The 16,698-nt window shown below is 53.6% G+C and overlaps 1 protein-coding gene across 1 annotated transcript; it reads right to left on the reverse strand.

The window, feature by feature from the left end:
* Positions 1 to 238: 238 nt before the first annotated feature.
* On the reverse strand, positions 239 to 16,100 carry ABCB9 (ATP binding cassette subfamily B member 9). The gene is made up of 12 exons (XM_052797355.1): positions 16,011 to 16,100; positions 13,683 to 14,385; positions 13,196 to 13,310; positions 12,557 to 12,687; positions 10,997 to 11,202; positions 9,838 to 10,035; positions 8,074 to 8,202; positions 6,522 to 6,710; positions 5,778 to 5,951; positions 4,216 to 4,375; positions 3,206 to 3,342; positions 239 to 2,023 (listed from the first exon to the last, which is right to left on the reverse strand). Exons 2-12 carry the CDS (start codon positions 14,293 to 14,295, stop codon positions 1,685 to 1,687), a joined length of 2,391 nt encoding a protein of 796 aa, XP_052653315.1. The 5' UTR covers positions 14,296 to 14,385; positions 16,011 to 16,100; the 3' UTR covers positions 239 to 1,684.
* Between the last annotated feature and the right edge of the window lie 598 nt (positions 16,101 to 16,698).

A 16,698-nucleotide genomic window follows, 5' to 3' on the forward strand; every position in this document is an offset into this window, starting at 1 on the left:
ACTACCGGATGGGATCCGGAATGAAAACAAGTTCTTAAACAGGTTATACATACTGCTATGGCTCACGGCCATTATCAGATGCTGAAGCCTTTTACAAACCTAATTCTCTGTAGGTTCTTCTTGTCATTCCCTGCAAGGGAGCCAGAACATGTGCAGTGTGCAGCTGTATTCAGCCACCATCTCAGATGAACATGACCTTGAAAACCCTGAATGCAAAAACCAGTCCCACTAGATTGGCTCGATGTTGAGTGGCAGAGGTAGTATTTTATTTTTTGAGCACCCCTCCTCAAGGACACTAAAGAGTTTGTAAAACATCACTAAACAAAAACAAAACATCGCCAACAAAAATGCAAACCTGCTAAAAAGTAAAACACAGCAGCATTCAAATATCAGAAAACATGAGAGCTAAAGTGCTTGAGATAATTTCTTAACTGTGCACAGTCCGAAGTCAGTCTTCCCTGTATAAATGCTGTTTTTCAACAGCACCTGCCTGGCTGCATAGGTTTCTTCACCAATCTATGGCAGGATAACACTATTAAGCCAGAGCCATTACCCAAAAGGGCTAGGAGCAACATATTTCTTTCTATCCCTCATACTAAAAGTAAGTTAATAAATAATATTCAAAGAAACACATTTTAAAGTTCAGGCAGCTAAAGTCGGACTTCAAGGAAAGTGACTGTACGGATTACCCATGCAGTGAAGTCGCTAGCATGGCCTGAAGCTGAACAAAGCTTTGGTGGGATTTATAAAGTGCTGTCTTTTAGTATTTTATGCCTGTCTTTAGTAGTGTTTTTTTCAAACCAGCACCGGGGTTGTGAGTTAAAAAAATGCCAAAATAACAGACCAATTTTCAGTGGATGCTGGAGCCAGACAGACATTGCACAGTGCACACAAATGTATTAAAAAAAAAAAAAAAAGAAACAAAAAACCCCAAACCCCAAAACCTAACCCAATTATGGTAAAACTTTTCATCCTTAAAAACAAACACCCACCAAGCACCAAGAGCAAATCTGAAAGCAACATCTGCCTCCCGGTTCCCTGGCTTGTTCCAGCAAGGATGGTTACTACATGATACAAGCTCAGCAGCAATGGTTGTGAGCCTGAGCCTGCAGGCACTCAGTGCAAAACTCTCCCGGCGTTCAGCCCCAAGGGAGTGATCCAGTTTTCACTGAAGCCAAAGGGAGCTCCCTACAGACTTCAGCAGACTTTGGATTGGCCCCATAGATTGATAGTGGGAGCCGGACCTTGTTTTACAGTCACTGTTTTTCTATCCAGCCACAAAAGCCACCCCCTGAAATTCCTGAAGGGGTTTTCAATCTTCCCCTCCATGCATGCATTTAACATCCATTACAGTTAATAGCAGTTACACATGCATATCAATGGGAGAAAAGTCCCAGTCGAGAGGAATTACTGGTAGTACGAAAAGAAACCCAGTAGAAACCCTGGGAATTGCTGAAGACCCAACTCCCTCGAATAAATCCATTTCCCTGTTTAACCAGCCGGCATCTGCCCACTGGACTGTAATGCAGGAAGCTCTATAGTGTGTGTTTGTGTGTGCACGGGTGTGTGACGCGCGCGGGGTGAGCAAACGGGCGGCGTTCTGCAGCGCGCGAGCCCGTCGTCGGCAAGCTGCCTCCTGTCGCGGCGTCCCAGCAAGCGTCTCGAGTGCCGGCCGTCGCCGCTCTCACTTGTGAGCCGTGTTGTTGTAATCGTCCTGTGCCACGGCTGGCAGGGAATGGTCTATCCTGAACTCTTCCTCCAACCCGCCAGGCCCCTTCACTGCATCCCCCCGGGCTGCAGGTTGGCGACTCTCCGCGCCGCTCCCCTCCGGCCCCAGGATCTGTCTCTGCACCAGCTTGGAATAAAGGCCTCCTTCTTCCATCAGCTCCTTGTGCGAGCCCTGCTGCACCACGCGGCCCTTGTCCAGCACAATGATGTTGTGTGCCTTCTCGACAGTGCTCAGCCTGTGAGCTATGACAAGCACCGTGTGGTTCCGCAAGTCGCCATAAATCGCCTGCTGAATCTGCATGGAAGGAAAAGACGTTAGTGTCCGAGTGTCCCTGGCTCCACTTTGGAAGGGAGAACAGCAGCGTTGTGGTCTGTGTTAAGAAACCTCTGGACAGGAGGTTTGCTCTCCTCTGGCTACGCAGAGGACACAAGACTCCCTGCAGCACTACCAGCACCAGCACGTCCATCCCAGCTCCCGGCTTTCGCTGTGCAGCCCGAAAGACTGTCTCAGTCCAGCCAGCCTGCAGGTGCGGTATGCACACAGGTCTGATCCTGCAAGCTGGGTCTTGTTAGAGCTGGGCCCCAAATTTGGAAGCCACATGGTGTTGGCATGGACTGCAGGAAGCCAATACCCGGTAAATACATCTGCTCAGAAAAGTGGGGCTATTTCTTGGCTGTATCAAGGCAGAGCGAGAGAGAGTTGTTTTCCAGCCAAGAGACAGACAGTAGCACTAAGGTCTAAAGGCAGGCAGATGGCCACCAGGCACATTTCACGTTGGCAACCCTGGCTAGCCAAAACCAGCCCCTGGCTGGCATGAGATACCACATACGTGGCTGAGGACCTGCGAGTCAGCGAGCTGTTCCAAGGTCAGATGCTTGCGCTGCCCCACACTGTGGACCAGCAGCACTCATCCTCTGGGACCGGGAGACACGTCCTCACATCTCAACTTTGAACTAGCTTTCCCTCATGTCATTAAACCAGTGAGGCCAAACTGCTACTGGTAGAGCTGTTTGGTTGTCATGTCCCAGCCAGATAAACCAGCTCAGTTCACAGAAAGCTCAGTGCCTTTCTTGCAAATGTGGCTTCTTTGGTGCCTCAGCTGGGATTTTAGCTCAGGCAGTCCAACTCTCCCCCTGCTGCAGTACCATTTTTTAGGGTCTTCCTCCTTATCCTGTTCTAAAAGGCTGCAGAGTTGCTGTATGCCAATTAACACTTTCCATATTTAAAAAAATTGGCAGAGATCCCTATCTCATCAGGTTTGTCAGGCGCTGGCTGCTGTGAGCACAGGATTATTCCCTTCTTGGTGGCTACAGCAGTGTTGGAAGCAAATTCCTGCTCAGGAATTAGCGTCTTACCCAAACACCTGATTGCACCATGTCAAGACTAAGCTTGTCCACAGGCTGGAAATTGAAGCTACAGTCTTTCCTCCAAACCCAGATTGCCTATTTGGCCCAAACACCCGAGTCACCTACTCACCGCATGTTCGCTCTCTGCATCCAGTGCGCTCGTGGCTTCATCCAGGATTAGGATGGGAGGGGTTCGGATCAAGGCCCTGGCAATTGCCACTCTCTGCTTCTGGCCACCTGACAGCTGGGCTCCTTTTTCACCTGCCTCTGTTGGGTCAAGGGAGAGAGGCAGGGGTCAAAATAAAAATCAAGAGCTGCCATCAAGTTCAGCTCCCAGCCACAGCATCAGGATGGTGTCATGCTTTGAAGCAAAGAGCAGGTAAACGCTTCTGCTCACTTGGCAGAGCAACTTAAATGAGTAAAACATCCCCAAGGCTGCAGTCCTTCCCCCCAGCAGCAAGTTCTCTACTGTTGTTCCAGGGTTTGAGTCACTGATGCTCACGGAAACAACACAGAGAAGTCCCTGAGCCTGGGAGATCATCCAAACCCCGAGCCCCCCCCAGCTCTGCCCATGCAGCTGCATCTCTGCCATCTCTCCCTGCAAGTCAGGCTCTGGAGGGTGTGCAACCGAGGCAGCAGTGAGGGGAAACCGGGACTTCTCTGCTGGCTCCCATAAGCACGAACCATCGTCAGTCTGACCTCACAAAACCCCACTGTCACTAACACATCAGCTTTTATTACTATGGATTTATCACAGGTTTATTTTCTTCCTCTGCAGGTGGGGTGGTACACAGCTAACCACTTGGGTTCTGGCCTTTTCTCCTGATTGCTGCCCTGAAAAATGGTGAGACTGCCAGTGCCACATCTCCATAACACTGCCAGGCACCAGGAGCTGGAACGGTCCGGATGGGATGGGGGACACTCACCCCGCTGCCACAGAGCAGCAGCAGAAACAGTCTCCTGGGATGCCCCAAAAGGCCGCCAGGGTGCTGTACCTCTCCATGTAGCTGCCTCTACACCACCACCAAGCTGCCACGAACTCGTGTCCGTCACTATCTGCCTGACTTTCCACCCAAGTGGAGAGTCTCTGCCTTCCCTAGGCGATGCTTTCCAAGTGCATTGAAGGAGGGATTTTGGTACCTGTGTGGTAGCCATCTTGTAACTCCGTGATGAAGGCGTGCGCGTTGGCCTTCTGGGCAGCCTGAACAACCGACTCAAAGGAGGCTGAAGGTAAGCCGTAAGAAATATTATCTGCAATAGAGCGGGCGAACAGCACCGGCTCTTGGCTCACCAGGGAGATCTGCAGAAAGGAAGGGAAGAGCAGGGGGTTGGAAGCAGAAGACGCGCCGGCCAGCGTCTCGGATCATCGGCATTTGTTGCTGCTGGGTAAGGACTCAAGTGGGCAGAGCCCCACCATTAAATCACGATACAGAAGTGCCTCAATGTGAGCTTCCAGTGAGGATGCTAATGATGGGGTGCCCAGCGGCAGCCCCAGCCCAGTTTGCATCATCTGCTGGGAAGCCATTTTGCAGGAAAGAAACCTGATGCAGTGCTGGTACTTTGGCATGTGGGACGGGCTTCCTCATTGAAGACCCTGCTGTGTCTTTGCTCCAGACCTGTCATTCCTGTCACTGTTCGCTCTTCCCAGAATGGCAAACCAGTTGCTGGGACAAGGCAGGCTGGAGAGACCTTCTCCCAGGCTCTTGCTGATTTTCCATTCAAGGCCAGTAATCATGCTTGGGCCACGTGAATGAGCCCTCCTGAATCTTTTAATCCAAAATTAGCAAGTTAGGGACATAGCTGCTGCAATTCCTTAATTGCTTAGCAACAGCCTCCCTGTCCTACCTTAGAGCCATTGCTGCTTACTCTTGCATTCAGCCTGCTTTGTCAAACCTTCAATATTGACATAAATTGAACCCTCCAAATTATTGCTCAGAACTGGGCATGAAGACAGCCATCAGGACACAATCATATTTTAATTGACTTCTCCCCATGCTCCTAACACCACACCAGGCTTTCTAAACTGAAAGACTAGCTTGTCTTTTAATTTTCACTCCGTACGGGCAGGGAATGTGAATTAGTCACACTGGCTTTGGCTTTCCAGCCCGTCTCTGATCAATTGTTTTCACGTTTTCCTGCTGATTGGTGAGGCCATTCGCTCTGGGGGCAAACAAAGAAGGCAGTTACTTGCAGAGGAGATGAAGGCTGATCTGTGCTGACACACAGAAGAGAGCTGAGGGGCCCGAACCCCTCTCCTAGGCAAACCACCCAGCCCCTTTTGTGCTCCAGCTGCTGCCAGGATCCAGAGAGGTTTAACTCCCCATTACCTGAGAATTAATTTAAGATCTTAAGGTAGAAAGTGCTGGAGGAATGCAAAACTCTTTTTCTAAACCCAATTTAGATGGTAATTAATCCAACAACCAAAAACACATTTCTACTGCGTTGGCCAAAAAATACAAAACAAAACATGGTTTTTGTTCTGTTTTTGGAAGGCTTCCCCCTCCCCATGAAACCACTCTCCATCCCTTTCCCTTCCGCCCCCACAAATTATCTGAATTCATTTCCTGGACCACCTCCAGCCTCCAGCTTTCTGGACATTGCAGAAGTTGCCAGAGCAAATCCAAAGCAACATGCAACACTACCATCTATCCCCTCTGATCACGGCAGGCAATAGCTAGAATACACGTATCAGTCGCTCGTACCACTGAGTGCAGGTACTTGTGATCGTACATATTAATGGGACGCCCGTCCAGCAGCACCTGCCCGTCTTGTAGAGGGTAGAAATTCTCCAGGATGTTGACACAGGAGCTCTTCCCGCTCCCCGAAGGACCCACCAGCGCTGTCACTTTGCCAGGGTGCAGGGTGAAGGACACATTCTGCAACATGGATGGGAGAGCATGCTCAGGTCCTGGCTCTTCCCAGTGTCCTGGGGCAGCTTTGGCACTACGCAAGAAAGGTAGCCAAAAATCCAGCCACGGTGACCCTCCACCTTGGTGATGTGCCACATCAGCCATCTCTCCTGGCTCTGAGGAAACAAGAAGCCTCCAAAATGGCTTCAGATTTGCCCACTGATGTAGCAGGACCTCTAAAAACTACAAAGCAAACTAACTTCTTTGCTGCCTCCCCCTGCCTCATGACCCCAGCCCCTCTCCCATGGAAACAGTCTGAGGCAGCTTGGCACACAGCCCTGTACCATGCTGATGTGTTTAATGCCTGAGTGGAAAACAAGGGTTTTATTAATAAATCTCATTCCTTGTAAGGAAGGCCAGCCCTAAACACCCACTGTTCCTTTTAATCTGTTTTCCAGCATGCCGTTGAGCCTGCCTTCACGCATCTCCAAAAGGGCAGCTGACATTTCCCGCAGGCCGGGGATCGGTTATTGCCGCGATGGAGAAGCAGCGCGTGATGCCTCGTGGTGGGGAGGGCTCTGCGCCTGTGAGGCTCACCTGGAGGACCTGTGTTGCAGAGCGAGTGCGGTAGGAAAACGTCACGTTTCTGAACTCCACCTTCCCATCCACGTGGTCTGGGGCCAGGGACCCGTCATTCACCATCGTTGGCTTGCGGTCGATGAACTCGAACACCTTCTCGGCAGCTCCCACTCCCTGCATCAGGCCGCTGTAGACAGAGCCGATGGACTGGAAGGGAAGAGGTAATGGTGAGACCTTCCCATGCAATGGAAAAGTCAGTCAGTGCCACACATAAGGAGAACGGTTGAAGCATTCCCAAGTCTTCTATCATCTGACATTAACTACAGTCATCACACACAGGAAAAGAAAGCTCTTCCCCCTCTGCAGGGTATGGAGGGGATATATGGATGTATCCAGGGAAAGGGAATCTAAGGGAGTTTTGTGCATGGGTAGACTCAGAGGGGAACAGAAGAGGTAAACACATGGATTGGGAATAGAAGACGTGTGCCAGGAGATACTTCCAAACTTCCAACAAAATCCTCTACTTGTCTCTCTTTGCTCAAGACCAGCAGCTCCCCAACCCAACAGAGCCCACGTACGGCAGCACACTGCACCAGCCCCCAAGGGTGGCTGGTTCGCTCCCTAGCACACGTCTCAAACGCAGAGCATCTCCAGGCTGGACCCTTCTAGACAACCATCTGGCAGCTGGTAAAGCTGTTCCCTGCTGGGATATGGTCCTAGTGGATTTACCATTGCACTTTCCCAACTACAACCGCTGCAAGCTGACACCAGCTTCCCTGGAATAAACCCCCATCACGTCGGCTCTTTTCAATATTAAGCCCAGAGCTGCAGAACAGCTTGTACTGCAACTGCCCCTCCCATCAGGAGAGAAAAAAAAAAAACCAAACCAAACCAAACCCACACCAAAACCACAGCCTGGAAACACCACCAGAGCCTGCAGTCATCTGAACAGATGGTGAGAGCCAGGCAAGCTGCCTCCAGCTCTGCTCTGCCGCTGCACAACGGCTGAAGCACCGCTGAAACCATGCTTGGCTGCGAGGAAACCTCGATTTGATCATTTCTGCCTCGATTAGCCAAGCTTACACCTTTGCAAGGGAAAGGCAGCCCTGGGTGGGCTCTACCATCCCACCCACAATCCCATCTTGCTAACACACTGCCAACGCAGCAGCTTGCAGCCTATTCCAGGAAAAAAAAAGTAATATAATTAAGTTTTTAATGAAGCCTGAAATTTAACAGGCAGCTTCATAATCCCTGCATCCTTCACGCCAGGAAACGTGCTTGGGAGGCAGCCAGGACTTTGCCCTTCAGTGGGGCTAGCCTGACCCTTTTGGTCCCGATTGCCTTTTTGGGGGATGAGCTGCTTTGGGCACATTCAGGTTGCGAGGCCACAGCAGGAGGGGCGTGGGGATCAGAGGGGAAAATCAGCCCACCGGTGGGCAAAGCCACAGTGCCAAGGAAGTGCATCACAGGAAGGTCAACACTGGATCTAGCCCTGTGACTGCCCTGGGACCTTCTGGAAGATAAACATCATCTTGATATGGGGTAGCCCAGAGGGATAAAACAGACTCACCTCCATGCAGTCTCCTAAGACGAACTCGTAAATGATGAAGGATATCAGGTTTCCGCTTGTCATTTGCCCTGAGATCACAAGGTGCCCACCATAGTAAAGGATGCTGACCTGGACCACCAGGAGGGTCAGCTGAAAGCAAGAAAACACCCCAAAATCAGCAAGGACAACTGGTATTTTGGTGCATTTGTAATTACTCACACAACAGCCCACAATTCATGTGCTGACATTTATTCTTTGAGCTCCGAACTGAGCATCCCTGACAGCGCACAGCTGACAGCCCTGGCAGTGAGCATGTATATAAGAAGGGAAAAGAAACTCAAGTACATGGGCTGATTTAAGGAGCTGGGCTGGCATCTTTCAACAAAACAGGAGTCCAGAGGGGCAACAGCCGAGGAGGGAGAATTCAACTGAAATTACAGAGCATCTCATGAACTTCCGTCTTGGACTAACGTCTTCAAGCATAATAATCTATGCTCAAATTATCCAACACATGCAGTCAGCTCACCACTAAAATAAACTTTCTGTTATATGAGTGTGACACAGTTTAATTTAGAACACAAAATCAAGCCAAGAGTTAATGCAAAAAATCCTCCTTGCATGTACAAGTCCCTGAAGCATAACCTCAACTCTTGCCTGAAATCAGTGTGGGGGGTACCACCTACTCCAGAAAGGAGACAGATCAGCTTTGGTATGACAAATACCAGCCCCTGCCTTTATTTAGCCAGTTTTGTTCCATGCTGCCCAGGCGCTCAGAAAAGCAGCAATGCCCTGGTGCTCTGTGCGACGTTTGTGGGACAGGCTGTAAATTCACACAGACAAAAATACTGGGGAAAAAAATTCCTCCTCTATTGCTCTGCTATGATCTGACCTTAAGATCCTGCGTTGCCTCTGAGAAAGACTCTACCAGGGCTGTGCTAAATCCATCGGCTTCTTTCTACATGAGCCCTGCAGGAGCACTTTTTGAGGGTTTTTGCCTTCTTTGGCTCGGCGGGATCTGTGCTGACCCAGTTCATGCTCTGGCTTCACCTGGGAGCCCAGGAACAATGCTAAAAATGTTCCGATTTTGCTTCCAGACTTGGGAAGCCATAAAGTCTCCCATGGCTGCATGAGGGCACCATAACTCGCAAACCCTTCACCAGAGGCTATGTAGATCCTCGAATGTGCAGAGATAAGGGCAGCCTCACGTGAGGGTTTTGCACAGCCTTAGTTATCAGCCGATGCAGCAGAAGTCCCAAACCATCTGGTCTTAAATTATGAAATAGGATTTTGTTAAAAAAAAAAAAACAAAACTGCAAAATACCCCAAACCCAAACCCCAGCATCCTCCCCCTGCCACCACCCACACGCAGAAAATCTCCATTTCTGAGCAGAAGCTCAACCAACGCCACGGCTGTTTCCCAGCCGGAGCCCCGGAGATGAGCTGGCACAGGCACGCAATGCAGCAACACAGAAGCACGGGGTTTTCCACGACCTTGAGTGGTTATCAATTATATTCTTATTTGCAAGAGAAAACAGACTGTTTGGTGGCATGATGCAGCACTGCCCTAAGGGGGAATGGAATATATTTTCTGATGAGTGGAAAAAAGTAATAATCAAGAGACAGAGGATTACTGGCAGCGGACATCAAGGCTGGGCTCACCCGGCAAAGCTCCCTGGAAGCGGAGAATAAGCACATGCATCGTGCCATGAGCATTTTGGGATCCGAAGCAATGTCCCCTGCCTGTCCCTAGCCCGGTGTAGGGAAACCCCGGTGCCGGCCACCTACCCCGCTTGACCAGATGTAGTAGGTGTAAGCCATGGCCTCCCGCTTGTTGAGTTTGTACACCTGCTGCAGCTTCTGCCAGTATACGTTTGCCTCTACCTCCTCGTTGGCAAAACTGCGGACAGTCTTCATGGCGGAGATGGTCTCCTCGGCAGTGTTGTTGGCCTTGGCCAGGGCATTCTGCACATCCTTGGAAAGCTTCTGCAGGGAGCGGGGGGAGGCAGAGGGGGCTCAGCAGGCACCAGGCTGCCTGTGGCACATCTCCCCGCACGCCCCGGGCTCTACTGGGCTCGGGAAAAGAAGGCATGGTGACATTTTCCAACGCCATGGGCAACAAGGCTGAGCACTGGGATATATCCCACACCTTGGGACAGCCTGGGACACTGTGCCAGGAGGAGAACAGATTCATTGTGCTGTCCCCAAGGAGGGACCTGGGCTGCAGGAGGTGAAGTGCCATGTCCGGGGCCACTTGGGAAGCCTGCGGCAGAGCTGCTGCTTCTGGTGCCCTGATGGGACAGGGTCAGCCTGGCCCAAGGAGCCCTTCCAGGAGTTTCCAAGTCAGGGACAGGTCTGGAGACCAAGGGCAGCTCCACTCCTCCCACGAGTGCCTGACCTGCAGGAGGAGCTGTGGCCGGGCAAGGCAGCACCCGAGGACCCTGTTTCGGCAGGACCTGTGCACGCTGTGTCCCTGGCACAGTGGAAAGCACCAATAACCGACGCAGGGAGCACCACTGCAGGACTCACGTGGTTCATGTGATGCGGCATTAGCCACAGGGGACAGCCCTTGAACCACATTAGCCCTGGGCAGAGGGAGGGAGCTCGGCACTGGGTTTAACCCCCACCAAGTCACAACAAAGGGAGAGGAGAGATTGCATGAGGACAGGCAGGTGCATACAGGACATCCCACATCCGAGCTACCTCTTCTGTCAGACCGCAGATGCTTCCACTCCTTAGCATGAAGCAAGGTAAGAGCCGAGGCCACAGGCCACTATGCCTGCCCATACAGGTTTAATGCCGCCTTCCCACCCCCACTGCCAGCGGCAAAGCACTCGAGCATCAGTCCCACCAGCTCCAAGGCCACCCACAATCTCCATGATGGCTTCACAAGGGGAACAGCCCAGCACTGTGGCACACCGTGGCCATGCCAGCTGCTCCTGCCTACCTTGTAGTACTTCCCATAGACATCAGACACCAGCATGATGATGGGGAAGCCCATGAAGGTGACGAGCGACAGCTTCCAGGAGAGGCTGAACATGAAGAAGATCACCCCCGTGGCCTTCACCACGTTGCGCAGGAAGATATTGATGTTCTGGGAGACCAGGTCGCTCACGATGGTTGTGTCCGACGTCAGGCGGGAGATGACATCCCCTGCAGCAGCGACGGAGTGGGGAAGGGGAGAGTGGGGACATGTCACCACAGCAGGTCACTGCCTAGCCACGTCCCATGTCCCGTGCCTGGGGCAAGATGGATCTCCCCATTCAATCCAGCCCCTCGCTGGGGGTCTGAAAGGTGGCATGGAAGGGGAGCAACTCTCCACCGCTGTGGATGCAAAGCAAAACAGAGGAGCTTGAATGGCTGCATGCACGAGGGACATGAAATGCATCCGAAGGCACGAGCTACATCCCTGGATCACCAAGGATGGCTGCAGGACAGCAAAGGGGACTGTGGCAGCACCCTACACTGGAAGGCACCCCATGGGCACACAAATGGGCAGCAGGTGCTTGGGTGGAGTGTTTGCTGGGCTGCTGAATGCACCTCCAGAGCTGTCAACCCAACCCCAACTTCATTTCTAAATGACATCAGGAGCCCTCCAGGAGCTCACCAGGGACTGCTGGCACCTTTCTTCGCCGTCCTGGCAGGACCAGCCAGGGCCAGGCACAGTATGCCCTGGGGAGCATGACGTGGCTTTGGAGAGGGCTGTTTGTGTTTAGCCATGTGCCCCGCAGCCTGGAGCCAACCCAAGTGGCCTTGAGGACATGGGTCCAGCTACTAAGGGGTGAAGCTCCTGCTGTGCCCTTCGGTGGAGCTGAACATTACAGCCAGCAAACATCACCCTGGATTCCTAATACTTGTCCCGTGTTTGCGTACAGCTGAATTCTCATGCTTTTGTGTAAGTCCAGGGTTACCCATATCCCACTTACGGTAACACCTCTGGTGTCCTCAGCTACCAGGGCACTGTGCAGTGATTGCTAAATATGGCAACAGCCTCAAAACTAAAAATACTGCCGAGACGAAATTAAATGTGCGACAAGTTACAGTGGGCTGGGACCACACCAGAGCAGCATGGACCGGGACAGGACTGATTTGCAAGCAGAGAAAGCAACAAGCACACCCAGCAAGCTTCACACATCTGAGGTTTCTCATGCCTGGAGCAGAGCTGGAGAGCGGCTGACCAGCAGGCACTGATGGGAGGTACCAGAGGAGGAAAGTAGGTGTTTTGGGGATGACTGGTGATGAGCACATCAGCACTGGGACTGCTGGGTATCAGGCTGATCGGTGGCAATGGGATATCCCCAGGGTGCTGGGCAATCCTGTCCCAACCCCATGGTGGGAGGCAACCAAAAGGGAAGAGCTTTCTGCCACTATTTCTAAACATGAGCACTTGTGTGCCGTCTCTGGCTGCCCCCAGTCTGCCGTGTGCTGGTAGGGGAAGCCAAGGGGGAAAAAACCACTGGTATGGGATAGAGGGGTTAGAGCAAATCCGGGGGAAAGAGGAACCAACCTGTGCGATTCTCATCAAAGAAACTCATCTCCTGAGACACCAGCGACCTGAAGAGGCAGTTGCGAAGGCGAATGTTCAGTCTTGCAAATATGAGCGTAAAAACGCCGCCCCGGATACCTGCGGCAAATGAGCTAATTGCAGATAAGAAACGTTATAGACCAATGGACACGAAACCCGCTCCTCAGCAACACAAACACCCCCATGCCTGGGCCAAGGGCTTGGGCAATGCTGTGCTGCTACCACTTTCCACCCCGGGAAGTGATGGCTAAACCAGCCCACACCTCTTCTGCATGCTACCAGCACAGGGATGGCTGGTCCTAACCCCAGTAGTGACAAGCTTTGGGAGGAGATGCAGCACTGCTGGGACAGCATTTCCCAGGGACCCCGTTCCCTGTATCTGCTCCTGCTCCCCCACCACCAGCAGACAGTCGTGGAGGGCTACGCAACGGCCTTGTGACTGCCACCATGGCCTCTCTGCACTGTGACGGCGCAGAGAAATCAAAGTGCATTCCTGGGGTCTGGCAGGGACCTGGCAGAGCAGCTGCAGGTGAGACAGCCCATGCCCACTGCTACCGCGAGCTCCTGCAGGAAAACCCCAAACTCCTCCTTGTCAGGGCCAAAACCAGCCCCTGCGATTACCTTCCTATGGCGAGCAGTGACATGACCAGCACTGCTGTGGAGAAGCGGTCCATGCTCTTCTGTACCACGATGCCATCGATGGCCAGCCCCGTGTAGTAGGGCAGGAAGGTCTCTCCTGCCGGACAAGCACAGGACATGGGGTTTCAGCCCCACCAAGTGGGATCAGCACAGGACCTGTATTTCCAACTGTGACGGCCCGTGGACAACCCCATCCCCACTATGGAGGTACTCGGCCATCGTACGAGATGTCCCAGGAGGTGCAGCCCCTAGTGGCACATAGGGATATTTCATTTCCCAGTGTATTTTATCCCCTATTGTGGTTTTTTTTTGCCCCATTGCATTTTTTACCCAGCCCATGCAGGACGTGCCACACAGCACCCCCAAAACAGCAACCCTGGGGTGCTACCAAGCCCCCCCCCCATGGCTTCTTCCCTCCCGATGAGGATGGGAGCACATTGCGGCCCCCCTCCCCGGTCCCTTTGCTCACCCAGTGCAGCCACGAGGAGGAAGAAGGAGGCGATGCCCAGGAAGAAGGCATCCGGCTTGGTGTAGGACAGCAGTTTATGGATGGTGGGACCTGCTGCCTCCTCCCGCTTGTCCCGTGGGGTGACCCCATCGCAGCTCTCCTCCGCCTCGGCACGGGACTCGGAGCTGGGCCCCAGCGCCTCACGGGAGGAGGTGACACAGGCCAGCAGCTGCCACAGCCCGAAGGTGGCCACCAGCGCCACGTAGGTCCAAGCAAAGAGCCCCCAGAACCAGGGGTCCCTGATGGTCCTCCGCACCTCCGAGTAGAGCAGCAGCTTCACCATCATGTAGATGCCCGTGAGGAGGCAGACGACGGCGATGAAGGTCCGTGATGCCCTGAGGCGCCGGGGGCCGTAGGCTGTGTTGGTGGCCACCCTGATGGCGGCCCCCAGCAGCACACAGCTGCGGTACAGGCAGCCCCCCCAGATGTCCAGCAGCGAGTTGAAGATGTTGAAGTGCTGCAGGTCCTGCAGGACATCCCGGCCGCCCCGGCCGTGGGCGTAGAGCAGCGTGGTGACCACCACATCAGCCCCACTGAATGCCAGCGTGCTGGCCACCGCCTTCCAGGCACGCATCCTCACTGCTGGGCTGGGGCGGGGGGGGGGGTCACCGAGGTGGTGGTGGGCAGCCCTAGCACGGGGAGGACGTGGTCATGTTGGCCTCTGCTGCAGGGCGAGAAGAGGGGGATGGGGTTGTTATGCTCCCCAGGGAGGTGGCAGGGAAGGGGAAGCAGGATGGGGGGACCAACTGTGTCAGCTCCCCACCAGCCCGTCCTGACCCCAGACACCACTATCTACTCCTTCCTCCCCTCCCCTGCTGCATACACTCCAAGATATTTCATAAAATGAGAAGCACAAATGAAAACAAGCTTCCCTCCCAGAAGTCTCCACCCATCCGGAATCCCAAAGCAGAAATCTGCACATCTTGGTGGGAATCTTCATCCCCGCTTGCTGTGGCTGCTGCGAGGCCAGCTGGGAGGTCCCCAGCAGCTGGGTGATGCTGGGACATCTGTGCAGCTCGCGTGTCCTGCGCTACAGGGCTGTGTTGGTGTTAAACTTGGACATTCATGATCTGAGAGTCCCTCCCCACCTTTCCAGCACAAAACTGAAACCGAGCACTCAAACAAAACCATATGAAAGCAGAAGGGAGAGCAGCTCAGCTTTGTAACAGACCCCCCTCATCAAAAAAAGAGTAAATCATAGGTACAGCAGCCTGTCACACCTTGCTGTCCCCAGCCCTCTTAAATATTAATTTGGGGTAACCCACTAAACCTGCTGCACTGTCAGTGTGCAATTCAGCGACACAACAAAAAATCCCAAGAGGAAGTTAAAAAGGGGTTGGAAATCCACAGCCGGGTCCCGTGGGAGAGGGAGGCTCCAGGACGGGATGCCGCCTTTACTGTTGCCCATGGGTCTGACTGGTGGCAGCGATGGTGGAGCTGGATCTGAATTGACACAGAAAAGGGCAAAAATCTTGACTTCTTTTAAACCAAGTGAGCTGCTCTCCTGCTCCTGTGCCATGCCCAGAGGTGCCACGCGTCGGCACGAGGGAGGTACCCGATCCTCAGATTCGTGCTGGCCAAGCAGCTCATGACGGCACACGGTGCGGAAGGCATGGCACAAAGGATGCCGTGCATTGGCCACGCTCCGGCCTGCGTGACCGCAGCTGCCTCTGCAGCCGCCCGAAAGCAAACCATGGGGGAAAGGGCAGCCCTCGGCACCGGCCAAGCAGCATCCTTGGCCGAGAGAGGCTCGGTGGTTGGGCAGGCGGGATAAAAAGAGCTAAAAAGTGGAGGAAAATGGGGCAGAGGCTGCTATCTGGAGAAGAAAAGGGGTTTATGGGGTGGGTGGGGAAGGAGGGATGGAGGCAAACCAGAGCAGCGGTGTCAGGGAGGAGCTGGACACGCTTCCCAGGGTGCTCGCTGCTGCCATCCGCTGCAAAGCTGCGCGGATCCGGCCCGGTGAAGAAGGAGGAGGAGGGAGAGGAGGAAGAAGAGAAGGAGGAGGAGGAGGGAGAGGAGGAAGAGAAGGAGGAGGAGGAGGGAGAAGAGGCCGCCACCGCCGCTCCCTGCCACCCGCAAAGGTGTCCCCAGCTACAAAGCTGAAGGTCCCCAGCCTCACCCCTGCTTCCCCCCCCGTACGAGATGCTCCTCCCGGGGGAGATGCCCGGGAAGGGCCGTGCCCGCCATAGCAAGGGACAGACAGACGGACGGACAGACGGACACACACACGGTTTCTCCCTTTGCAGCGAAAGGACAACGCAGTCCCGACCCGCCCGGACGGCATCTTACCGGCGGCGATAGCAGCAAGGGGGATCAGCCCGGCCCGGCCCGGCGGCGGCGCGTCCCGGGAACAAGGTCGGCAGGGGGCGTGGCTTCTGTGCTAACCACGCCCCATTTTCCGCCACGCCCCCTCGCTGCGGCGCGGTCCCGGCCCCGCCCGCGGTTTAACCGGGCAGGGCGGTAGCGGGGGACCGGGTACCCCCCCTCCTCGGCGGGTGCACTGCCCGCCGGAGGGAGGGGGGGGTACCCGGTCCCCCGCTACCGCCCTGCCCCGACCCAGCAAAGGCAGCCCCAGGGTTCTCGCCAGCTTAGAAAGTTGTTTTTGGGGTTTTTTTTTGCAAAAATAAATTTTTTTTTTTAAATTTTTATATTATTTTATTGGTTTTATGTAATTTCTGCAGCAGAGGGGGAAAATACAACACACGAGTTGGCTTCAAAAACAACCAGGACAAGGGCTCAACATCATTTTTTTAAATTAACCCCTAAACAGGGTCTCGACAGGGGTTTAACCCCTAACACAGAGAGGGATCCAGTTTCAAGAAATCCAGCTTATAAATTATTTTTCCCCTTCAAGTCCCCATGCCAGCTCTGCAGGGATATTAGTGCTCAGCCTCCTCCCTGGGCAGCATCTGTGCATCCAGCTGGGCTATATAGGTGAGAGAGGGGCTGGTCAGTATCATTATCCCAAAGTTTCCCT

Source organism: Harpia harpyja, chromosome 9 (assembly GCF_026419915.1).
Source record: "Harpia harpyja isolate bHarHar1 chromosome 9, bHarHar1 primary haplotype, whole genome shotgun sequence".
Classification (NCBI taxonomy): Eukaryota; Metazoa; Chordata; class Aves; order Accipitriformes; family Accipitridae; genus Harpia; species Harpia harpyja.